This window comes from Carassius carassius, chromosome 10 (genome assembly GCF_963082965.1).
Source record: "Carassius carassius chromosome 10, fCarCar2.1, whole genome shotgun sequence".
In the NCBI taxonomy this organism is placed as follows: domain Eukaryota; kingdom Metazoa; phylum Chordata; class Actinopteri; order Cypriniformes; family Cyprinidae; genus Carassius; species Carassius carassius.
Window position 1 is genome coordinate 10,949,233 of NC_081764.1, and position 27,355 is coordinate 10,976,587.

Here is a 27,355-nt window from a genome sequence, read left to right on the forward strand (position 1 = left end):
CATCATGCCATCTCCAGCACTCCGTGAAATATTTCCTTGGCAACAGGAGAAAGAGCACTGATGCTGAGGGGCATTCTGCGGATAAAGCCAATCTGGAACAAAGGCTAACTAAATGCTCCCATATGGAGCTCATGATCGATATTCAGTGACACAGCAGACATGCAGCAGTGGTATTTAGGAGGAATGTGAAGGGAAAAGGGTAGTGCAGACTATGAAATGTCACTCTCTATTTTAATTGCAGCCATCGGAGCTTTGAAGTGAACAATGCTGGAATGTGTGAGCGCTGTAAGCCTTCTAAAGTGCAACACGCAGAGCTTGGTGGCATGGATTCAGGTCTGTGCTCAGAAATGAGAAATTTGATTTGCCATACCTCTCCATAATACATAATATGTGATGTAGGGACATTTGTTTACCAATATGGCATTATTTACCATGATGGCTTCTTTGTTGTAAATTTGCAAAGGCTAAAGTTGCAACAGTAAGCAAATTATCTTCTGTCACTATAGCAAGGGATTGTATTAAACAGCAAACACAGCAGTGACAATGAACTTGTCAATTCATTTCAAATGCTCTAGAACCAATCACAGCAGTTGAAATTTAAGCAGTTATAATCTACTTGATGTTATTTATCATATTACTGTTTACAGATTTCAGAATGAGGATCAGGCAAACAAAAAAAATGTCTCAACCTATGAAACAGTAATTAATGAGCTGGAGAGGGTCAAACATAATGTACTGTATATGTTATCATTTTTTAAATTCAGTTTTCTCTTAACTGTTAATGGATGTCACCGTTGTTGGTTCCTTTTTATTTTTATACATTTATCTTTTTACAACTCAATTAAATTTCTTCTTGCTTTTAGCAGATGCCATTTTTCTTATAACTTGTATAACTAGTTTTTTGTTTTTGTTTTATTGATTTTTTTGTATTATTATTTTTTTACCTCAGGTCTCTTTCATTCTTTTATTACTGTTTGTGTATGTGCAGTACTGTAGTATAGGAAATCAGTCATATTTTCTCATGGGACCACAGAACTTTCAAAGCAGTTACCTTAATTGTAAATTCATGTAATTATTAACTCTTGAACTGAAGGAAATGATCTCATGTCAATTCTGATTGGCTGACACTAGCAGATTCAATAGCATGATCACAAAGCATCACCTTACATGTACATAAAATTACTTTAAAACTAGATATTATTCATTCATATTCATATATTCACAAACATATTAATACTATTACATATTAGTATGTAAAGTGTAAATATTAGTACCTTCTGAAAGGGTACCCCAGTGACAGTTTTGTACCTTTTTTTTTTTTCTCTGAGAGTGCACTATCTGATGGGGGGGGGGTCAAAAATACTTTTTTACAACTTCCTTTTTACAAAATCACATTTACAGCTTCTAGCACCATAGAATGAAATATAATTCGTGGAGAATACATTAATGGAAATTTGCATTATATACAGGTGCATCTCAAAAAAATCTGAATATCATGGAAAAGTTATTTATTTTTTGTAATTCAATTCAAAAAGCAAACTTTCTTATATTCTAGATTCATTGCACACAAACTGAAATATTTAAAGAGTTTTTTGTAGTCTGATGGTTATGACTTACAGCTTAGGAAAATAAAATAATTATCTCAAAAAATTATATTTTCTCAAAGATAAATAATAAAAAAAAAAAAGATTTACAAAACAGGTTCAGGTCAGGTGAGTTGGCTGGCCAATCAAGCACTCAAAATTAATCAAACTAATCAAGCTCAAAATTTAATATTAACATTTTTTGAGGTACTGAACTTTTAATTTTCCTAAGCTGTAAGTCGTTACCATCAGAATTGAAAAAAAAACCTCTTGAAATATTTCAGTTTGTGTGCAATGAATCTAGAATATAAGAAAGTTTGCTTGTTTTTTTTTTTTTTATTAAATTACAAAAAATAAAGACCTTTCCATTATATAATTTTTTTTAGATGCACCTGTATAGAGAGAGACAGAGAGTCCCAAAAGTGCAGTTACCGTATCCGTGTCTACAGGGACTAACTTGGGTATTCTAAGTATATCCCAACTACTACTTGTAACAATGACTCAGATGTCATGAGAGGGAAGAATAATATTAACAGTGCGTCATATTAACAGTGTCATCCTTATTCATGCTTTATGGCTAATAAGCGTGCAGTCCTCAAAGCTGTGGTTCATTATATTCTTCCTTTGGGAGATAATAATTAAAACTTTAAATCCTACACTAATGTATGAAACAGACGTTCCACACGCAGGGGCGTCGGACTGGGAGTAAAACGAGTACTGATTACCAGGGCCCCAAAGCAAGAGAGGGCCCTTGAAAAGTCTGGAATATATATTTTCAAGGGGGGGGGGGGGCATTAGGACTGCCTATGCATAGGGCCCGGGATCTTGTGCAGCGCCTCTGTCCACTCGCCAGTGGTTTCACCTGAGCGTTACTTACTGGGCTGTCACAAAGAACCGAAAAAAAAGAATTAAACCTTTATCAGAGCAGACATCTGTCAAACAAGCTTCATCTAACTGCCCGTTTCTCATCCTGAAAATGAAAAGTCAAATAAGCAGAGTACTTATTATTTGTCATGTCTCGGGAGGACAACAGCTGATCACAAATTATCATGAATCAAAATGTAATCATCTAGCATAAGTAGCAAAAATAGTATTTAGATATTTCACTTAAAGCAAATGCCATGGCTGTGTCTTATATTGAGCGATTTTCCCATCTGCATTATATTGTACTGACACTTCTTTTTTATCCTAACCACATGTTGCTTTTCTGTTCATAGATTGACCATAAATGCAGAGTGCCAGCTTCAACTGCATAACTTTCCTATGGATGAACACTCTTGTCCTCTCATCTTCTCCAGCTGTGAGTATCTCTTATCTTTAAGCTCCACATTTTCAAACCTGTATATTTCAATTTCCTTTAAAGGCTTTTTTCTTATTTGGTTGTCTTTTGATTTGTTGTACAAGACAACCTTAACCATTCAAGTACAGCAGTATCAACATGCATTATGAAAGCTTCATTTAAAGTATATCAGTATGGTGTTGCATAAACAACAATCTTTTTGAATGGTCAAAGCATTTCTAGCTTGGTCGGCTTTCATGCTGTAAATGTTCAGATTAGATGAACAGTATAGCCTAGAATGTCTTTGTAATGTTCACATATCTAAGGGAACAAGTGGGAAATGTTTTGAAAATCCAATATAGCCATTGAGTTCAATGGATGCTTTTTATTATACCACATTTCCCTCATAACAACAAAACCAATAATTTTCTCTTCCTATTTTCCAATAATAGCAAGTAAACAAAACTTATCACAAAAGCAATTCAAACTATATTTGACAATATTTCACATGTGGAAGCGTTTCCATTGGAGTCATGGTAGCAAAAATGTATTTTAATTTTTAAAATATATGGTCTTCAGAGGAAAAATAAATAGATAAGGAAAAATGTATAATAATGTATGATATTTAGCCTGTACAATTGGATTTGCAAGTGAATTGTTCTGATGGCAGACATGTCATTGCTATAGAGAATATGTCAGCTAATTAGGATGTCATGCTTTAAGATGAAATATCTAGTTTCTGCTCTCCATATATTCTCTTATATACAGGTCTTTCTTAATAAATTCGAATGTCGTGGAAAAATAATTTTTTTTTCAGTAATTCAACTCAAATTGTGAAACTCGTGTATTAAATAAATTCAATGCATCAAAGTTTGACCGCAAAGGTTTCCTGAACCTTCAAAATGTCTCTCAGTTTGGTTCACTAGGCTACACAATCATGGGAAAGACTGCTGATCTGACAGTTGTCCAGAAGACAATCATTGACTCCCTTCACAAGGAGGGTTAGCCACAAACATTTATTGCCAAAGAAGCTGGCTGATCAAAGATGGCTGTATCCAAGCATATTAACAGAAAGTTGAGTGAAAGGAAAAAGTGTGGAAGAAAAAGATTCACAACCAACCGAGAGAACAGCAGCCTTATGAGGATTGTCTAGCAAAATGAATTCAAAAATTTGAGTGAACTTCATAAGGAATGGACCGAGGCTGGGGTCAAGGCATCAAGAGCCACCACACACAGACGTGTCAAGGAATTTGCTGAACCACAGACAACATCAGAGGTGTCTTACCTGGGCTAAGGAGAAGAAGAACTAGACTGTTGCCCAGAGGTTCAAAGTCCTCTCTTCAGATGATAGCAAGTTTTGTATTTCATTTGGAAACCAAGGTCCTATAGTCTGGAGGAACGTTGGAGAAGCTCATAGCCCGAGTTGCTTGAAGTCCACTGTTAAGTTTCCACAGTCTGTGATGATTTGGGGTGCAATGTCATCTGCTGGTGTTGGTCCATTGTGTTTTTTGAAAACCAAAGTCAATGCACCCGTTTACCAAGAAATTTTGGAGCACTTCATGCTTTCTTCTGTTGACCAGCTTTTTGAAGATGCTGATTTCATTTTCCAGCAGGATTTGACACCTGCCCACACTGCCAAAAGCACCGAAAGTTGGTTAAATGACCATGCTGTTGATGTGCTTGACTGGCAAAGCAAACTCACCAGACCTGAACCCCATAGAGAATCTATGTGATATTGTCAAGAGAAAATTTTGAAAAAAAGACCAAAAAATGCTGATGAGATGAACAACACTGTCAAATAAACCTGGGCTTCCATACCACCTCAGCAGTCTGACAATGAAATCCATGGCCTACTTTATATACAGGTGCTTCTCAATAAATTAGAATGTCGTGGAAAAGTTCATTTATACTCTGCTTGTCCGATGGGCTCTTGAAAGCTGGCTTCATTAGCAGGGTATCATGAATGACATTACTTAAGGGTGATGGGTAATAGGTGATGCATCTGTGGTGTTAAGAGTCCAGGCAAAGAGGGACGTAGGTAAATTGGAAAAGTTTATGTCCTAGTGTAATGCACTTTCTCAATTCTGTTTCTCACCCTGCCTCTGCTTCTACACCCTAATGCACATATCAGAGCTCTCTGCTCTTCTCAAAAGGTCTTTTGTCATACGCATGTGTGGAGTCAGGCCCATAATGTCATGCACCTATCTACAGAAAGCTATGTTTATACATTATGCCCATTTTCATTAGTAATTTGATTACAGTTTATGTGGCAATTACTTACTATAGGTGTTCTTCTAAAAATCTATGTTTTATTGAGAGAGAGAGAGAGCTGTTATAATAAACGTGTTTGGTTGTTTACTCAGTAGATGCATTATAGAAAATATAGTGAGTTCAAATTCAGAGTGTCATTTTAACTAATGTGCAGATAATTATTGATAGTCACTTTTGTACTACATGGCACAAAAACATTTGTGTGTTTACTTATAGCTTTTTTTTTTTTTTACTTTTTTTTTTTTAAAGTTTAGATTTTGTATCATGTCTGAAAGCTTTGCCCAGTCTCTACTGAGACCTATTGAGAAATATTTTGGGTTGCTATTTCATTGCAACAGAGACTTTTGATCTTAGGCTTGGTTTATTTATTTTGGAAAAAATAGTTTGTGACATTGTTGACATCTCTTCCTCCCCAGAAGGTACTAAACCAGGTTCCAAGGGTTGTTGGTTTAGATTTTTCTGTATTAAATATATAAAGATAATAGCAGATAGTATGACTTCATCTATTTCTGCAACAGCACTCTTTACGTGTCTCACTTGAAGTGAATAATTTTAATAATGGTTATTGCTATGCTAATTATAATTCTAAATGGCATATATTATAATTTAAGTTCAAAGAAACACGTTTCTGATTTGGTCAGTGAGGGAGTACTTGATCCCTACTGATGGGGCTGTAGGGAATACAAAAATTATTGGGAAACTGCTCTAGACGGGAAAAAAAAATCAGAAAATCAGGAGACATAAGCAAAAGTCTACATTGCACAATAATTGACTCTGTTGGCTCAATCAATCGTTAATTCATTATGCTTGCAATCCTTGCACTTTCAGTGTTTTTTTTTTTTTTTTACACTGTAAACGTTTAATTTATTTCTTAATTAGTAAATTGATGATCGTGCATGTCAGAAGGTCTCTGTCTTTGAGTTTCTAATTGTATAAATTCTTGAACTTGGTGTGCAGGTTTGTTCTAGTTTTCATTTGTTTAGAATTGAGGCACTCAATTATTTCTACTCCATTTTTAGAGCAGAACAAATTCATTTTTTCTTTTGACTGATTATAGCATTTGTTCCCTATCAGTCGGTCACTCTCGACGTCACAACAGTGACCGACGAATTGGGATATAGCTTCGATAGACCAATCTACTTCAAGTGTAAACTAAATGAGCCAATGCACATTGGAATGCAATTATACAATGCGAGTATAATAAGGCAGCAGATGCAATGCATACCAGTTTTTTCAGGGAACCGTATCCTCCCGTGTTCTCGTCTCAAACGCGTAGTAGCCCCAAGAGGCCCTGGTTAGTGTCAGCTTGCTAAAACTGCTCCAGAGTGTCCATACTGTAGACCCTATTGAGATCCTCCATCACTTTCATCTGGCATCACGATGAATCCATGAGAACAGTGGAAAGCTGGGTCCCATATTGAAACCTAAGCAGTACTCATATGTGTATAGTCCCAATATAGCTTTAGAGCCGGTGTTTCCCCAACAGACTTCTGCATTCCAAGAGGGTTACAATCAATCCAATTTCTTCATATAAATCTAAACAGATGCTATATATGTGTATTTGCTTCCGAAAACTCCTTTGGGAAGGATGGGGCTACCACAGCGTCCCAGTTCCCAGTGGAACAGGTACATTTTCCCAGCGTTATCCAATCTCACTCAGTGAGGTAGTGCTTTGACAATGGGAAGTGGAACTACTTGTTCCGAGCTAGGGGTGCGCCGATCTCGATCGGCCGATCGTTATGCGCATCTCGTCAGTAAAGCCGATTCTCTAATCAGCGGTAAATTCCATCAGGTGCGTGATTTCACATAGAGCAGCTGTTACTACACAGAGCCATTGTTAACTGAGAAGCAGCGCAAATCCACATTCATTTTCAGTGTTTATTTGCGCATCTTCTCAGCATTAACGCACATTAACGATCGACCCACCCCTATTCCGAGCCCCTGCTTACACCAAATAGGGGCTCAGGCGGCTCTCACAGGGCACTGGAAGGGGCAGCATCCATGGCGCTTTGATAGGGATCCCAATTTGTCAGTCACTGACATGACGTCGAGAGTTACGATCTGAAAGGGAATGACATGGTTACGTAAGGTTAACCCTCGTTCCCTGAAGGAGGGAATGGAGTCGTCACATCCTGTCGCCATGGTTACTGTACCACCGCTTAACCGCCATGACACCGGCTTGTCTCCTCAGCGAAAACCTGGTATGCATTGTTCCTCCTGGCTTTTTATACTCACGCTGTGATCAGCGGCAGCTGAATGCAATAATTGCATGCCAAAGTGCATTGGCTCGTTTAGTTTACACTCAAAGTAGATTGGTCTATCGAATCGATATCCCAATTCATCGCGACGGGAATGTGACGGGAACGAGGGTTACCATACATAAACGAGATGTTTTTACTGGAAAAAAATTATTTTCTTCCTCAGTATTTTTATTTATTATTTTTTTTATTTTTATTTTATTTATTTTTTGCTTTCCAGTACAATATGACATACGACATTGTCTTTTTGCTTCAAACAAGAAAAAAATGATATCAATGTCATTTTGCTTCTCAAGTAATTTATCTTGATTCATGAAAGTTTAGATATTAGTACAAGAAAGCAAGACAAGTAAGAAAGTCATTTTTTTGAAGTGTTCTGTAACGTGCAGACATGTGGGATTATTTTAGTTTATTCTTTATACAAGACACATGTAAAACAGGATATTGTGTATGTGTATAGAATGTGAGGACAAATTTGTACTCAAAAGTGAACTAAAAAACCTACTCATTTAGGCATTAGTTGATTAACTGTTCAAAAACTCAATATTTTCAGGATGCTTTTAGGATGCTACAGCAAAAGTCATGAGAAGGGGAAGTCGTGGCCTAATGGTTAGAGAGTCAGACTCGCAATCGAAGGGTTGTGAGTTCGAGTCTCGGGCCGGCAGGAATTGTAGGTGGGGGAGTGCATGTACAGTTCTCTCTCCACCCTCAATACCATGACTTAGGTGCCCTTGAGCAAGGCACTGAACCCCCAACTGTTCCCTGGGCGCCGCAGCATAAATGGCTGGCCACTGCTCCGTGTGTGTGTGTGTGTGTGTGTGTGTGTGTGTGTGTTTTCACTGCTCTGTGTGTGCACTGTGGATGGGTTAAATGCAGAGCACGAATTCTGAGTATGGGTAACCATACTTGGCTGTCACTTTCCTTTTTTTCACTTTTCAAAATCTTAATTTCAGATGGAGCTTATTCAATACAAAGTCAAATGTTACTCAGTAGTTTGAAGATATTATCATTATTAATATTATCACGCACTGCCTTGTAAGGCAACTCCAGATTGCTATGGGAATTGCTTCAGTGAAGGTGTGAATTTTGATCACTGAGGGAATCACCTGCCTCGCGCTGTGAATCACAATTGCAGTGTGAGTTTGAACTGGAGCGAAACAACCGATGTAGAGATGCCAGGACGGCATTGTAAGTAGCTCATAAGAGATTTTGTAGATTCCCCACCCTCCCCCGCTGTGCAGGGATATAACTTGACATAGATGACTTCCTTTATGCCATGCAAACCATCTGTCTTCTCTGTCCTGCCTCTGTACACTGTTTGGCACTAGTACCTAGGATACAGGTGCACAGCAGAAGTTGTGGTCCTCCAGTGTTGGACAATGTGCTTAAACAAATTGTTTAAGTTTTCTGATGTATGATATCAGACAGTCCTTAATTCACTGAGCACGATGGGGTCAGCAAAAGTTGTGACATCATAAAATGGGTCAAATATTTAAATAAATAGCAATGTTGTTATCAATTGCATAGGATCATGACATGTAACATGTAAGTCATTTATTACTACTGCTAACACTTTCTCTAATGTATGGATACATAAGGAAGTTTTGTAGTAGGATGTGATGTTGCTACTAGAACTGCCAGGATGTAGATCAGGCTTTATATAATAAGATAATTCAGTTGAGGATTCTTGACAATGGATGTGAACATGGTTTCTTTCTTTCTTTCTTTCTTTCTTTTAAGGGTAGAATTGTTATTCTCTTTAGCTAGTGCCCAAACCTTCTCTGTAGGGCCTCTAAAACACAGTAAAGGTCCAAATGTTTCACTGTTGAGGAAAAGAGAAAGAGCAATAATAAGCAATCCCTCAAGCTTCTGGACAACCTCAGTCCTTTTTCTTCACCTCTAAGCTACTTTCTTCCATTTCCCTGTTGCATTTGCCATTTGTTTTTGAAAACCAGAGCTGGGCCCTGCATTTTAAATTCAACTGATATGCAAATTAAGGTTAATGCCCATCAGGCAGGACCTTGCCGACCTTCTCATGTTAGCAGCCACAAAGGAACGAACGTACTCAGAATGAATTGTCTGCCCCTGTATCAGTTATAAAGAAAATGGTCCCCCATCTGCACCTGAGAGGAGCAATTTGCCAGAAAGTTTCTTTTAATATTTCACACATCACTGCCACGCACAACAGTCCTCTAAAGCATATTTAACAGACTCAAACATAAAGTCCAATAGTCCCTGTGTGCATAAACAAACAGGCAAATGAAACACTTTCCAACCAGTGTGTGTGTGTGTGTGATCTACCCTGCAGGGAATAAGGAGCTTTCAGGTGTTTAGCGGATTGACACCAGGCATCAGGTTTGTCTGTTTTGATCCGGTTGAAACAAGCTGATGAGAGCAGTGGGCACCTTTCTACCTGTGATATCAAAGATGTCACCTGCCTCAAGGCTATGAGCTTTAACTGTATCTCTAACATTAAAGTGCCATTTATATTTAATTGATTTATGAATACTTTGGCTTTTAATTCATTGAATAGCGAATTGAGACCAGAAAGTACTTGAGACAGAGAAAAGACATCCCGAAATGATGGAGGACTGACTTTAAACAGGATGACTTTAAAATATGACACTTTTTAAAATTATATTTCACCTTTGTGCTGTGTCAAACCTGTATAACTGACTTTCTTCTGCAGAATACCAAAAAAAATGTTAGGGTCAAAACAGCTTTTATTGTATGTGCAAAAAACACTAAGACATTGTCTGTTTAAATATCTTCTTTGGTGGTCCACAGAAGAAAGAATTTCATACAGTTTTGGGACAACATGAGGCTAAGTAAATTATTAAAAAATGTTAATTTTGGGGTAAACTATACCACTAGTCACACTTAATTTATGAATGTGCTAGTTACACAATTATATGAATTTTATTGTGGTGATAACGAAATGGCATCTACAAAAAGTGCCAATGTCTGGAGACCTAGTTCTCTGCAGAGCAAAAGTGGGTGTTTATGACTTTGTGGGTGTTTTCAAACTGCTGGGTGTTTCTAAATCATCCAATCAAAACGATCTCCCTTACCTAACCCCACCCCTAAACCTACTATCACTATGACGTCAGCCAATCAGGTATCATGGTCTAAAAACACCCTGATCTGGTATCTCCCATTACTTTCCTGCAGAGACCTATACTTGAATGTGTGTGGTTTACATTGTATTGGAAAAATAAACTGAATGCAGGAATGTAGAATTCAAATATTTACACACTTTCTATACTATAATGGACACTATAAAGGCAAATTATTCAGATAAAGCAAAACCTGATTGTATCTATGCAACGTATCAAATCCATCAAGCAGTGTGACCTAAATTTGGAGACCCAATGAATAGTTATTGGTCATGAAACTCTGTGCAGTCTGTAATGAAGATAGATGAAGTGTTCAGACAATGCAATAAGCTTGCAATTCCTGCAAAAACCATCTTTTGTGGCCCTAACCGATGGGAGCTGCTTTTCCTGCCGCACAGAATTGCCTTAGTGCCATTAACTCAACAAATTGCTTTGACTCCCCTTCATGGATTTGCTTGGAGGGGAAGATTTTACCATTTCCATCAAAACCTTTTTACTCAGCCTAGAGGCAGTTTTTAATGCTCTCATGCTCTGATGGCACTTCTGCTCAGACATGCAGGAACATTTATTGGTCATTTTCAAAGGATGGTCAAAAACAGATCTAAACAGATGTTGGGGCTATTTACTGAGAAGCTTCCTGAGAATAATTTGCTCACATTAATGGTCGCAATAATGTGTGCGACTGAAGAGAGATTTGCAAATTAGGAAGTGACTAAGTGATACGCAAAAATGCAATTCACAATAATTTTTTTATTTTTTTATTTAAATCGAATCAAATCTAATAATTTCCAAATTCGCAATTGATTGGCAGCTTATTTAGCGGCTTTTGCTTCTACTGTGCAGTACATGAATCAAAGTAAACCTGTCTTTTTTGTGTCAGCATTAGAAAATTCTCTGCTTGTTCCCATTCTTCTATTAATTAGTTTTGTTCTTTCTCCACTCTATCATCTGTAACAGACTCGTGATTACATCTCTATATTTTCAGTGTTTCAAATGTTGTAATATATTTTCAACTTCAAAACAACTTTTCTCACTCTGTTTAATGGTTTTACATGCAATTTACGGGATCAAATCACTGTCATAATCCTAATTTAAAAGTTCTGTCAAATTACAGAACCTGCACATTATCTTTTTTTTTTTCAGTTATAGCATCATCAAAGACTTGCAAAACAAAAAGGTGACAATAAGTTCATGTAGCTGTAAGTTTTAAAAGAAAATGGTATAAAATGTGGAATGTTTGACTAAAAATAAATGAGCACTGTCCTGTTCCCATGCCTTGATTAAAGAGGCAATCAGTAATATTGTGAGTTGAAAAAAGGGAGTATGTTATGTTTAAAATCGAACAAAACACTCAGACACCAATTACAGTGCTGATCTAGGTTGGAATCAGTTCATTATATAAAGTGGGAATTTTTAAATAATGATTGGGACTGCTGTGATTACCTTTTGATCATGCACCTCTTCTGTCTGCATCAGCTCTTTCTTTCAGCAGGCACTAAAATAGCACATGCTGATCTCTTAATACATCCATGTTAAAGAATTTGGTGAGGATTAATCATTAAGTATTTTAGGAAGTTAAAAAATATCAAAAAAGAAAATCATGGTAACACACAAATAGGTATGTTACAACAAATGCTGGTGAAATTAATGTCCAACACTCAATTAAAGCACAACCCAATAGTCAGACTGATGAATATTGGTTTAAAGTTATACAGTATACAGTAAATCACTCAAAAAATGCCTTTTTAAATCTATATAATTTGTTTTTTTCTCCTGTAGTACACAGAATAAATCCACACGACATTGGACCCAATTGACTTTTGAAAGAAAATGATTACTGTAGTGTTTTTCAATAAAATACTATTTCTGTTTTTCTGCTTCAAAATGTCATGTTTAATTAATTATTATTTGTCGTTTCTTTATACTTATTTATGAAATTCACAAGCAATTTCTGAGTGAAAATCATTTCTACACCTTGATTTTCCAGTGTAGCATGTTATTTGTTACTGCAGAAAAACCTGAATAATAAATTTTCAGAACTCATCCCTAACTTTCCACAAAACTTTTCTTATTTTTCCTTTTTTTTCCCTTTTTTTTTTTTTTTAAGTAATACCAGGTCGGGATATCCTGATTATGTTACTTACAGAAACATGAACAGTACATGGCTTAGAAAATGGGATGGAACTTTTGAACTCTTAAAGGAGTCATACCCTCGTATTACCTTGGATACCTACTGCTGTATTATAGTCTTTCAGGCCCTTTTAAAAAAGAAAAGTGGAAAAAAAATAAACACAGAGCTCCTCAGACCCTTATCTCTGTAGGCATTATTGTCTCGCGAGATCTGATGCGATATTTTGGCTGTCGTGGGCGGTCATTATAATAATGCAAATGAGGGGCACGTTGATTGGTTGAAGGAAAGAGGGGGGTTGACACCTCAGGTAATGCTTTAGCATATCATTACAAACTGACATCATGGCGCAAGTTGTGAATGAACGCGACCGGCTTCCCGGCCAGTGTATAAGTATGAGGCGCCGTTTAGGGCTTAAATCAAACTTCATTCACGCACACATATGAAACACGCTTGCATATATACTAAGTACTAGTCACACATACATGTATATGAACTATCTACGCACATAAAGTTACTCATATGAGACGTGAGCACAGCACACACACACAAATATAAGACGTGAGCACACACACACACACACAAACTAGACGGGGCCTCATGTAAGCGTTGGAATCAGTTCAGTTCATCAATTCATGATGATCTCAGTCATTTGTTTTTTGCAAAGTACGTTAGCAGCCATTCCCCATACCTCGAAGCTAATACTCCCGCCAGAGTTGTGCCTGGACGCGTTCATTGAACGATAATTCATGAACTCGTTCATGTTTTGGACTGAACTGAACGTACCGCATTACTGCCTGATGAACGTTACTGTGAAGTCGTTCATTCTGGTGTCTGTGAACGCCACGCTCTCTCAGTTTAACTTCGTTCAGTAGGATGCCAGATTTCTATAAAGCCTTCCAGGCAAAAACCCACCGTAAACCGGCCTTAATATGTAGCGGAAAAAACACCCAATCTGGCAACGCCAGACTCTCTTGTTCAAACTCGCTCATCAAAATGAACAAATCTTTTTTCGAGTCATTTCGTTCATTTAAGGGGCTTTAAATGTTACTATTAACTGGCAAATTCCCCGAACACATCAACCTACGCAATCTTGATCATATTCTGAATTAAGAAATCATTATAATGCAGCCAAAAGTCCGTTTTTGCAGTCCGTTTACAGGGAACATAAATGATTACTTCACCTCCAGTCTTTCGTTTATTTGTCTAGTGACAGACGCAATAGCATACAATAGCCGCATTAGCAGTTATGCTGTTTGTTACACACAGTAGAGCAATAAAAACACAGTCTTACCTTTCAATTGCAGGCAATTTTGTTGGAATGGCGCTTTTCCCGAGCTTCGATGCCAACTTCGCCTGATATTGCCCCAAATTTGTGAAGGATTTCGGCGTACAATGTTTAGCACAAACACGTAACGATAAACCAGTGGAAGGGTTGAAGGAACCACGTCATTAAAAATGAATTTAATCCACTGGTCTCTGATAGCTAGGTCTGTTCTTGGTAGAGAAAACACATTTACATGTTGATTCTGGCAGTCAACCACAGAGCAACTCACGTGTGCACTAGTTCCAGCGTCTTTCTCGACTGAATATGAGGGGGAGAGGGGAAGGGCGAGCTTCCTGCTGCGGTGTCCATATATGGTATATCCTGCCCCGTCTTGACGTCAAGACGGGGAAGAAATCAAAATCTCGTATTTGAGTGCGCGTGCACGTGGGCTATTTTACAAACCCTGAGGTAAACAAACGCTTCACTTTTAAATATCGGCTTCCCGGCCAGTGTAAAATCGTTAGGCAATCATAACATACATTGATTCTCGTGGAAAAGTGAAAATTGTGGGTCATGACTCCTTTAAAAAAATGATAAACCACCCCTGATATTGTAATCCCTAATCAAACTCATCTAATAAGAACCTTGGCACAAACTCAGTTATTATGCAATCCAGAGTCTGTCAGCAGACCTACATAGTCAGGGTTCACAAGTCTGGTGGGGCATGAAGGAAAGTGCTGTACCATTAACTGAAATCCCAGAGAGAAATCTGCAGTGCTTAAAGAGGTGTTGGATGTGAGGAAGTCTCCATGAGTTATTTAATCCATCCAAAGCAAATGGTGCAGTTCAGTGGTCTAGTACCAAAGAGGGATGGAAGCATTCAGTGTTTTATAGACATCAATTGGGTTGCAGTGCTTGGGTCCTGGCTGCATTTTGGAGCCCTTGGGCAAATCATTGAATCTGTTCTTTCACCTCAGTTCGATATATCAGCTTTTCTGAGCAAACACTACACAAATAATAGTGCCGACAGTCAATCGTGAGTATTAGATTTGAACAGGTCAGTGTTTTTTAATAGCGTGAATATATCCTTAATCTTGGATTTGGCCATTTGTAATGGGATGCAGTATTATGCCACATACTGTACCAACATGATTTTTCAGAGAAATTTTGGCATGAAGTCATTTGAATATATTATATAATGCAGATAAACATTAGCAATAAATTCCACAGTCAAAAAAAGGGTTCATAAAAAGTTGTAGAAATTATACATCACCACATAAATAATAACGCCCTTTATCAATGTAAAATGTTTACCTCAGTTTACCATCTAAATAAGCAGGACAATTTCTTGGGTTTCTCATTTCCCATAATTTTCTTCCTGTGCAATGCATTGTTAAACTCAAACTTTGATTAGTCTCATTATTCCAAACAAACAGTCTTTGTGTGAGTGTTATATTGCTTTTACACAAGTTAAATGAACAAGAATATTAACTTAAGACTCAATGTCAGTTATTTTGTCTTTTTTGATCTTTGTTCCTAACAAAACTCCAGCACAACTGTAGCTTGTAGGCAGTGTTTTATTCTTAAATGGAATAAATGAGTCAGGACTCAAACTTTGGGACACTTAAAGCACATTAGCTCTTCGGAATGTCGGAATGATGCCCACAAAGCTAACAGTGCTGACACAAATCAGCATTTTTGAAAGATACAGTCGAGTAAATGATTCAATGACTCACTCATAAATTGTGTTGGTTAATTTCGAACCACATGCATACTACTCTTGCTATTTTTTTACAATCTCTTAAATGGCATTAAGAGTCATAGTATGCTACTATGTGATTTAGAATTCTGAAAGTTACTTGAATTGTTTCTGCCTATTTAAAGGGATAAATCGAATGAATTATTCAATGAATCATTTATTAAGACACTTATCACTTGTCACCACCTACTGGTGTAACTAACGCATTCTCATCCCAAGGCGTCATATACTGACCCTCTTGACATTTCGTCAACATCCTACGCATATGGCACCCTCTAGCGTCAATTTGAGACACAGATTATGGGTTAAGGTTAGGGTTAGGGTTAGGTTTAGACCGCTAGGAGGCGCCTTCTGGCCCATTTTTATCGGCTTCTAATATTGACGCTAGAGGGTGCCATGTGCGTAGGATGTTGACGAAATGTCAAAAGGGTCAGTATATGACGCCTTGGGATGAGAACGGTCTGGGTGTAACAATGTAACCAGCAGAAAGAGGCACTGAATATACATAACATACATTATATTTGCACTATAGTTCCTGCAGCCAAGCTGATGTAAGGATTACCTCTTTTGCAGGCAGGGATTTATTCTGAATCATTTGCTTCGGCTTAGTTCAGCAAAATGGCCTTTGGTTTTTGTAGAGGTTTGAACTGACTGTCTGAGTGGATTGTAACCAGTTTTCTATTGCCTCAAAGCTTTCAATCTTTCCCTTTTTGAATGTTTACTCTTTTTACTGTTTTTTTTCTCCTTTGCCTCTGCATATTTTTATAACTCTACACTTTTTGTGTCCTCCGCATAGCTACACTGAAACCCATCTGAGACTGAATCAGATTTTTTAGCAGATTCAGTTTCCTCTTTAGTACTTAACGCCAAATCTGTCACACCAGCTCTAACTGAAAACATTGTTTTACCCATGTCTCAGCTGGTCTGGATGTGACTTTGTGTCTGTGCATAGTCATGCCAATGTTGTGTGCTAGCTGTCCTGATTATTGAGTGAGGAGGGGATGATTTTGCAATCTCCTTTAAAAATGTGTGACTAAAGAATTTACTCGCTCTGCTTTTGTCTGTGAAATATAAAGCTCCACTCTGCTAGATGATTCCCCACATCTCTGTATCAATGGTGCCACTCAAGCTTATTTTCATTGCTAAATTTCTCTTCTTCCCCCCACTTGCTCATCAAATAACAAAAGATAGAGCTCATCCTGATTTTTTTCCCCTAAATTCTATTTGGAGCTGCTTTTCATAAAGGCAAATGTTTAGTTGAAAATTATTATGTGTCAAACATCAACACACTAAGTCATATAAGTCTGTTTTATGAGGTTATTCGCTTGACATTTTCTTATTAAATATGTCTGGAATATTACAATATCAGTACATACTGTGATCAAAACCCCAAAAATATATATTTTACTTTACCTTTGTAAAAACAATAATATTGTGAAATATTAACGGTTTTCTGTTTTAATATATTTAAAAATTCAGTGTAATTTATTCCCGTGATGGCAAATTTTCAGAAGCCATTCCTTCAGTCTCCAGCGTCACATGATCATAAATAATTTTATTAATAATTTTAATATGTTGATTTGGTGCTCAAGAAACCTTTCTTATTATCATCATTGTTCAAACAGTTTAAAATTGTTGCTTTATATATTTTTGGAAATTGTGATACACTTACATTCGAAAGTTTGGGGTCAGATTGATAGATTTTTTTTTTTTTTAATTATTCTTACAATTTTATAGCACAACTGTTTTTATCATTGATTAAAAAATAAAAAAAAAAGTTTCCTGGTCACCTAATCATTAGAATGAGGATCACGTGACACTGAAGACTGGAGTAATGATTGCTGAAAATTCAGCCTTGCCATCATAGGAATAAATGACATTTTAAAATATTTTACAATAGAAAACAGCTCTTTTAAATTGTAATAATATTTCACAAGTTAACTGTTTTTACAGTATTATCAATCAGATAAATGCAGCCTTGGTGAGAATACGAGACTTATTTTAAAAACATTACTAAATCTTAATGCTTTCGAACATTTGGAAGTGAATATATCAATTTCAGTTGTTTCTTAAACTATCCATTATTTTGGGAAGAAGTAGTTTAGCACTATCAGTGTCCATTCAGGGTCCATATCCTGTCTGGTTTTAGCCAGTCTCATGAATGCATGAAAGCAAACCAGCCAGCTCTGCACTGAAGGTATTAGTATTGTGCTCTTGTCCTGCACTAGTGTTAATTTCATCTCCTATTTTTAATTTAGTCTTAGTCCTAGTCTTGTCCCAAATGTCCTTGTTAGTTTTGGTCATATTTTGTCAGGAATCATACGACAGAATCCAGTAGCGAGTAGTAATAAGGTTTATTGAAAACCCTTCCTGATGCGGACCAAATGATAGGCGTTACGTAGATCTAACTTGGTGAACCAAGAGGCACCCTGCAGCCTCTCGAAAGCTGAAGACATCAGCGGCAAAGGATAAGTATTCTTTACCGTGATGCTGTTCAACCCTCGGTAATCAATACAAGGACGCAGGGAACTGAGATGGGGTGAGTGACGGGAATTATAGGTACTCCCAGACGAAGTGCCAGGTCACGGTCCATAAAACTCCCCTCAGCCCCGGAGTCCACCAGAGCCTCCCATCGATGATAAGAGGAGGCCCACTGCAGTCTTACTGGAAGGAGCGTCGCTTCACGAGAGGATTCATCCCAGGATATGTGTTGGCTTTTACCGGGCACTTAGACGCAAAGTGACCCCCGGCTCCGCAGCATAGGCACGGTCCTTGCGCTCTTCTGCGCTCCTTCTCCTCCCGGGAGAGACGAGCTCTGCCCACCTGCATGGTTTCCGGATTGAACGAGTCACCAACCGCATCACCTGAAGGAAAGACCGGATGGAACTCCATGTCTGGAACTCTACCTCGCTGCACCAGAAGACTTCGACGTTGTAACCTTGCGTCTACTCTGATAGCTAGATCAATCAACCCATACAAAGTTGCAGGTAACTCCAGGGTGTATATCTCATTTTGGATGCGGTCGGCCAACCCATGCAAAAACATGTCCCACTGCGCCTCGCTGTTCCACTTACACTCTGCAGCTAGTGTCCAGAATTCAATGGAATAGTCAGTAACTGATCTGTGGTCCTGACGTAAATCTGCCAACATCGGGCTGCTTCCCTGCCTGCAATTGCCCGATCAAAAAATGTCTTGAGCTCGGTGCTGAAAGTCTGGAAAGACTCTAAACATCCAGAATGCAGCAGCGAGGATTGTCTTCAATGAGCCGAAAAAAGCTCACGTTACTCCTCTCCTCATCAGGTTACACTGGCTACCAGTAGCCGCTCGCATCAAATACAAGGTACTGATGCTTGCCTACAAGAGATCCACTGGCACGGCACCAACTTACCTAAACTCACTGGTTAAATCTTATGTGCCCTCCAGAAGTTTGCGCTCTGCAAGTGAACGACGCCTTGTGGTGCCATCCCAAAGAAGTTCAAAATCACTCTCACGGAACTTTTCCTGGACTGTGCCCAGCTGGTGAAATGACCTCCCAATCTCAATTCGTGCAGCGGAGTCTTTACTCATTTTCAAGAAACATCTAAAGACTCATCTTTTTCCCCTGCACTTAACCAACTAACACTAGCACTTTTCCTTTTCTTGTCTTTTCATTTATAAAAAAAAAAAAAAAAAAAAAAAACCTGGCTATGTGTTCTATACTAGATTAATTGAGACTTGCCATGGCACTTGTAAACTATAGTTGTTCTCTTGTTGACCTGACTGCATCTATTGTTCTCATTTGTAAGTCGCTTTGGATAAAAGCGTCTGCTAAATGATTAAATGTAAATGTAAACAGTCATGTCCCTGCTCCCAAACAGTGGTTCCCCACAGCGCCGCTCTTCCAGATAGTACGGTAATGACAAAAGCCAAGCAAACCAAGAGCGGAACCAGAACTGACCAGAACTGCACAGAACAGAGATCAGAACAGAGACAGCAAACCAAACAATCTGACACTGAACCTGACTGACACAGCCCTACATATTGGGCTAATAAACGAGACAAAACTGCGACTGATCTGATCAGTGCAATCAGAGGCAATCAGATCAGTGCAGTACATACAAAATGAGCACGCAAACCTGTGAACCCCAGTGGCGGTTCTACATTGAAATACACCCTGGGCGAGACCCCTTTCGAGCGCCACCCCCCCAACCCCCCAACCCCCCCACCACACACACACAAAAATAAACAAAGTTCTGCACAAACAGTTATATTTTATTATAACAACATAAGTGGTAATTTATTAACTATTGCAATTTAAACAGCAAAAACACTTTTTAAGGTGCACAATTTCCACCTCCAACATTGCCAAAGGACAATGAACACCATTCTGCACAAAATATGAGTATAAGTTATCAGAACTTAAATAAATATACACTATATTAATATGCCAAAAATATATACAATCAGATATATAAAAAGTAACAAAAGCAGAGAGCAATAATATTATCAACAAAAAATATTAAGAATATTTGGGCTTCTCCATCAGTGACACCACTCTAATGACCACTGACAACTGTTCTGTGTGGCTTATATCTGGGGTGCAATCCAAAATTATTGAAAAAAACTTTGCCTGCTTTATGTCATCCACTATAGCAGATATGATTTTGCTGCTCAACAAATCAATTTAACTCATTCTGCACATGATGGCCTAGGTAGCTGTTATGACTTGCTGTTCCTCTTTCGACACGGTTAAGGTGATCTTTCATGATGGGATCAAACCTGGCCATTAGTTCGACCTCTTTAAGGAAGTTCCCATTTGATGGTGTGAACAGTGTTTCTGTGTGAACGAGTAATTTCGAATAACCAGTGACTGCACGATAGCAGTGAGACGTGTCAGCACTGCTCTCCATCTCACCCTTTCAGCCTCCAGAAGTGCCATCTCCTGCTTATCAATAGTTGTCCCACTTTTTAACCTCACTGACAGTTCCTTCCATGCTTTCATGCAATTGAGGTGTTCTGTACTGTTTTCATGTGATGTGAGATAATTGCTTGCATGTTTCCAATTTGCCATTCCTGCACTTGTTAAATTGATGTTCCTCTTGGAAAACAATTTGCAGCAGAAGCAAAAGACGCTGTTGTTCTTAATTGAATAAATCAGCCAACTTCTTGCCATCTTTTCACCACTTACTAATGTCTTCTTAAAATATTGGTGGTGGCGACTTCTCCCATCACTCTCATTCCTACGGAAAACAAAACCAGGTGGCACCTTACTTGGTCCTCTGCGAACCAGCTCAGTCCGAATCCTGTCAGTCAGATGTGAGGGCCAGTTAGCAGGGTCGGTTGACAGAGGCTCATCCTCACCAGTGGGGCTCAGTGGGGGTTCAGCTCCAGGCATTTCTATCAGACAGCATATTGGCATATTACTCAAAACACATAGCAGTGAAAAAACATAGTCCTACTCATAAATTATCAGAAATATTAAAATTACATTAAATTGCAGTTGTCCAGTTGTCTTGCAGCCTACACACACACACACACACACACACACACACGATATGCACACCTGAAAGCTCATGCTGGGGAGAAGTAGAGGCAAAGAGGTCTTCATCCTCAATATCAGATATTTGTGGAGACATATGTGTAGCGGAGGAGGTGGTTGGCTTATCCTGAAGGGTCGAGACCATTCCAGAAGAGGGCTGTGTAGCAGGGAAGGTGGTTGTCTCATCCTGACCAGTGGCAGAGGATGCTCCAAAATATTTTAGAAGTGCCCCTGAAATTGCAATTGAATTGCATTTGAAATCAAAAGACCATAGGATAATAATTTATAAAGCTAAAACAGCCTGGGGTCAGATTGACTCAAAACATAATAGAAGGGTTACATAAACATGCTCTTACACACTAAATGTCTGTCATTACACGCTATATCCTCCTAGACCCGGAAAAAAAACATTTATTTATTTATATACCCCCCCCCACGAGCATGCATCTGCTCGTGCTGCCGCCCCCAATGTGTCACGAAAAAATTACGCCCTGGGCGGCTGCCCGGTTCGCCCGTGCCTAAAACCGCTACTGGTGAACCGTGACATATTTAGTCATTCACATATCTTTTTTTGTTAGTCAAGTTTTAGTCGACTAAAAGTCTCATCATTTTAGTCTAGTTTTAGTCAAGAGAAAACTCAAGGTATCTTAGTAAATTTTTAGTCGACTAAAAGTCTTTTAATTTTAGTCTAGTTTTAGTCAAAAATTTGTGGTCTTTTTTTTAAATAACACATTATTATTGAGATTATTACTGATAAACATTTCAGTAAAAAAAAGTGTTTCACATATCTCAAACAATGGTTAAATGTTATAATTACCTGACAAAATACACTTGTTGAATGACTTTTGTTGAATGCAAATGTTAAGCGTGTCTGGTTTAGCATGTTGTCGTCGCTCATCACCACGGCCGCTGATGGCCAAATGGGTGCCCTAAGCAGAATTGTATTGTTGTGCCCCCTCCCCAAATTATTATGGAAGTTAATAAAAATAAAAATAACATCACCTACTATAGGGGTCAGAATATAACTTTAATAAAACATAAAAGTAAATAACTAAATTGTAATTAAATTGTATTTTTAATCATTACAATTGTAGATATACAGTTGGCTATGGCTATGATTTTACTAATACAGTTGTCCGATTGATTTTATAGTGTCAAGCATTCAGAAATGACACAAAAGACTATTTAACTTAAATAAACCAAGGATTAGTCTTTGTAAGGGTTGTGATGTCCATGTTTTTGTTGAAGAAATTATAGAGGCTAGCTTTTCTATCACAAAAAGGTGGCTACACATTAAAAATAAAGTGGGTATTTGAATTAATTGTTTGGTCAATATTAAACAAGGATTTGATCATCCTATAAGTGTCAAAACGTCTCGGTTACGTATGGTAACCCTTGTTCCCTGAAGGAGGGAACGGAGACGCCACGTCGGTGACCAACGAATATGGGATATCGCTTCGATAGACCAATCTACTTCGAGTGTAAACTAAACGAGCCAAAGCACATTGGCATGCAATTATTGCATCCAGCTGCCGCTGATCACTGCGTGAGTATAAGAAGGCAGCAGGTGCAATGCATTCCAGTTTTTGAACGGGCAGGGCACATCCTGAGCCTGATAAGCCAGGGTTATGGCATCCACGATCCAGTGGGCCATCCTCTGCTTAGAGACGGCACTCCCCTTCTGCTGGCCTCCGTAACAGACAAAGAGCTGGTCTGAGGTCCTGAAGCTTTGTGTCCGGTCTACGTAGCACCTTAATGCTCGGACGGGACAAAGCAAAGCCAGGGCTGGGTCTGCCTCCTCCAGGGGCAGCGCTTGCAGGTTCACCACTTGGTCTTTGAAGGGTGTAGTGGGAACCTTGGGCACGTAGCCAGGCCGGGGCCTCAGGATTACCTGGGAGTCAGCCGGCCCGAACTCTAGGCATGAATCGTCGACCAAAAATGCATGCAGGTCCCCTACCCTCTTGATGGAGGCCAGTGCAAGCAGGAGTAGAGTTTTCAATGAAAGAAACTTTAGAGACGGTTCAAGGCAAGGTGTACTGCTAGCAACTCTAGGCAATTGATGTGCCACTGCAGCTGCGGGCCCGTCCAAACCCCTGAGACTGCATGCCCGTTGTACGTGGCCCCCCAGTTGGTGGTGGAGGCATCCGTGTAAACCACAACATGCCTGGAGATCTGCTCTAGGGGCACCCCTGCCTGGAGAAATGCAAGATCTGACCACGTAGTGAGGGTTTGACAGGGCGGTGTAACTTGGACCCGGTGAGTGCCGCACTTCCACGCCCACCTCGGGACTCGGCCATAAAGCCAGTGCTGGAGCGGTCTCATATGTAATAGGCCGAGCGGTGTAAGTTCCGCCACGGCCACCATATGCCCCAGGACCCTCTGAAAGAGTTTCAGTGGGACCGCTGTCCTGCTCTTGAATGTATTCAAGCAGGCTACCACCTGACCGCGCACGTTCCTCTGTGAGGCATGCTGTCTGTTCGACCTTGGACCCGGTGAGTGCCGCACTTCCACGCCCACCTCGGGACTCGGCCATAAAGCCAGTGCTGGAGCGGTCTCATATGTAATAGGCCGAGCGGTGTAAGTGCCGCCACGGCCACCATATGCCCCAGGACCCTCTGAAAGAGTTTCAGTGGGACCGCTGTCCTGCTCTTGAATGTATTCAAGCAGGCTACCACCTGACCGCGCACGTTCCTCTGTGAGGCATGCTGTCTGTTCGACCGAATCCAACTCCATATTGAGAAAAGAGATCCTCTGCCACGGGAGTTTGCTCTTTTCCGAGCTGACCTGAAGGCCCAACAGGCTCAGGTGCCGGAGCACCACATCCCTGTGCTCGCACAACTGATCTCGAGACTGTGCTAGTATCAGCCAATCTTCTAAGTAGTCGAGAATGCGAACACCCTGCTCTCTGAGGGGAACGAGAGCTGCCTCTGTGACTTTCGTAAAGACACGGGGAGACCGGTACAGCCCGCAGGGCAGGACCTTGTACTGATATGCCAGTCCTTCGAATGCAAACCGCAGAAAAGGTCTGTGGTGCGGAAGGATGGACACATGAAAGTACACGTCCTTCAGGTCGATCGCTGCAAACCAATCTTGGGGACGTACGCACCGGAAAATGCGAAATATCAAAGCCATGGTTAATTTGTAGTTACCGTTGCTACAATAACCATGTTTTGTTTTGTTTTTTCGTAGTAAAATAATGGTTAATTTTCGGAAGGGAACATGGAAACTCAGAGACTATTAAAGCAGATTTAGTGGTGATTTTAATATCACCGACATTAAAACTTAATGTTATCAAATCCAAAAAAGGTTAACAGGGTAATAAACGTAGGCTACCTAAAAGTGACGCAAGAGCCTCATCTTGGTTTTTTTTTCTTTTTCTTATCTCAGCGCCGGACCACTGTTGTCTTTTCCAGGGGTATAGTTGTCCATCAGTTATGATCATTTGCAGTCAGCCACAAACATGTGATTAAGTGGATTAAAATAATCTTTAATTTGGTTCACTCACAATATTTACATCAGGGTCAGACTATTGTTTTTGAAATTTAAACCATGCTTTTATTTTCGCTTTTTAAACTTTTATTTATTTTTTTATTTTATTAAGTCTATCCAAATTACTATTAATTAAACTGATTTACTTGCCAAAGCCTATTTTTATTTTGAATTAGGCAATTGATGAGTATTCATTTGAACCTACAATATATACCACAAAAAGTTTTTTTCCTCAGATTTAAGTTTAGTTATAACTATTGTTTGCCATTATAAAAAAATCATTCTATTTGATAAATCAAGACACTAATACAATTTCAACTCTGGTCCCCTGGTACCCCTTAAATACTGTACATCTATGGTGGCTGCATCTATTTTGCTATTATGTACACAGAATTTTAATTGAAACTATTTTGCTGATCTTTTGCAACCTCTTTATTGCTGATTGAGCCAATAAGTTATCAACTCTATACAATACACTACTAATTATTTCTCATAGTTCACAGGGGTGGCTCAGTGGGATTTACCCAGGATAAGGGCAGGGATTTTTCAGATAATTTCTGTGCCAATTAATAAAGTGTTTTGCTTTGTTTAGTTTTTTTCCCCATAATTTTTTTAACCCTACATATGTCTACTGGTTACTGTTCTTGCTAGTGCCAATTAATTGGCAAGTGAATTTAATGGATGTCCAACAGGTGACTCATTGGCTGTGGCATCACCATACCACCAACGGGATGCCTATGTTTACTTCAATATATTACATTTAAAGGGTAACTAAACCCCTGGTCAGAGCCTGACTCCACCCACTGGTAATATTTGAAAAATGCTGAAAAGTGGGCAGAGCACAGGGGAGATAGAGGGGATGAACCGAGGGCGGGGCTGAGTGGGTGGGGCGTGAACCTAAGACCCGTAGTGACGGATTAATTGACGGCTGCTGTCAGAGTCGCTAAAATAGAGAGTGACTGTAGTGACACAAGTAGCTTTGCGACAGAGCGTTCATTTGAAGTAGAGGATGTCGAGGTGTCTGTGGACACAGGGCCAGGGCCTGAGCCATATCAATTCGAGCCACTGGCTCAAACTGCGGTCTTAACTCCAGCATCGCGATCGGCACTGCGTCGCTTTTCAGCGCGAGCTGCAATACTATGCTACTAACTAACTATGCTTCTAACAATACTAACGTTACACTGTAACATAACAACTACGCTAATTAACTACATAGGCTACACAAAATACTCTAAATAACTATATAAATGGTATGCTAAATAGATGCTATAATACTCTATCCTGGTCGTTTTCAATACTCGCAATTCCAGCTCCTGACTCACAGTGATTTTGACGGAACAAGATGGTTTATTCCTGCCAAGGGCGTGGTAGCTCGTACCAAGGGGCGTGGTGAGCTGGAAACTGCTTACGTCACATGCCACCGCAAACATCCAAAAGAAAAAATCAACTGCAGTAGCCACCGTTCAATTTGAAGAGGGCAGCACTTAGACCTTTTTACAGCATATATTGTAGAATTAAAACACTTTATACTCAAATGTCAAGTATAATCAATGTAAAGTACTCGAATCAATGAACAGCACCAATAAAGTCCCATTCTTACAGATCATTAACTAAAAAAAGTTGGTTTAGGGTTTAATTACTCTTTAAATTCTAATCTAAACATGACAAACTATTTATCATTGGAAAGGTCCAACGATAAATATATATTATATTTGTATCCACTGTTTGTTGTTAAATTGTTGTTAATTGTTAAATTATGTAGTTACAGTAAAAATTAGTTTATGACAAGAGTGCACCTCAAAACAACAGGAGTTCTGACCTTTGTCACTAAAATTCTATTTTGTTTCCTTTTTCCCTATCACATGTTCTAGAAATCATCATAAATTATATATCATTTGAAAGGTTAAATCATTTGAAACCTCAAAATTAATCAACCATTTTGAAATCTGACATTGGATTACCATGCAAATGGTACTTTAAATCTTTTAGCAGTCTCCTCCCTCTTAGTGGGAGGAGTCATATTACAAAATGTATTACTGTACAGTTAATTAAAATTATATTGTCCCCAGAATACACAGTCATAGTATAGGACAGTTTAGATATAAAATACACACACTAGTGATTGTTTTGTGTTATTGCAGCATTGAGACACTGCATGTTCAGTTCAGAATTGAATAAATTAAATGGGTCATATGATGTTGCTAAAAAGAACATTGTTTTGTGTATTTGGTGTAATGCAATGTCTTTATGTGATTTAAGGTTAAAAAAACAGTGCTGCCCATTACAAATGAGCCATTTGTTGCATCCAGTGGGGACATAATTACTGATTATAATGACTTATACTCTCTTTTTACGTGCTGCGTTGCGCATCGCGCTGCATATCAATTGTGTTGTTTCATTTATCACAGTGTCTGGATGAAGTGCATCCACTCGCTTATCAAAGAATATTCTTAAGAAATAATAGAAAACGTCCTTGGACGTTGTACAACATAAATGACAGCACCAGCACTATTGCTGCTTCAAGGGGTCATATAATGTTGTGAAAAAGAACATTATTTTGTGTATTTGGTTTAATGAAATGTGTTTATGCTGTATAAGGTTTAAAAAAATATATAATTTTAAACATACTGTACACCCAGCACTGTGCCTCCCTCCAGCTCTGCCTCCCTCCCTGATGAGCTCAATCA

The 27,355-nt window shown here is 38.9% G+C and overlaps 1 protein-coding gene and 1 long non-coding RNA gene across 2 annotated transcripts in view; both read left to right on the top strand.

The window, feature by feature from the left end:
• Positions 1-27,355, top strand: part of LOC132151774 (gamma-aminobutyric acid receptor subunit gamma-3-like) — a 157,302-nt gene that overhangs the window by 112,157 nt on the left and 17,790 nt on the right. Inside the window, exon 5 of the mRNA XM_059560132.1 lies at positions 2,801-2,883. Coding sequence (XP_059416115.1) covers positions 2,801-2,883 — 83 coding nt within the window. The remainder of the gene's footprint in view (positions 1-2,800; positions 2,884-27,355) is intronic.
• LOC132151775 (uncharacterized) lies at positions 20,878-21,475 on the top strand. Its single transcript, XR_009436440.1, has 3 exons — positions 20,878-20,966; positions 21,032-21,292; positions 21,353-21,475. It is a non-coding gene; the product is annotated as an uncharacterized LOC132151775 (long non-coding RNA).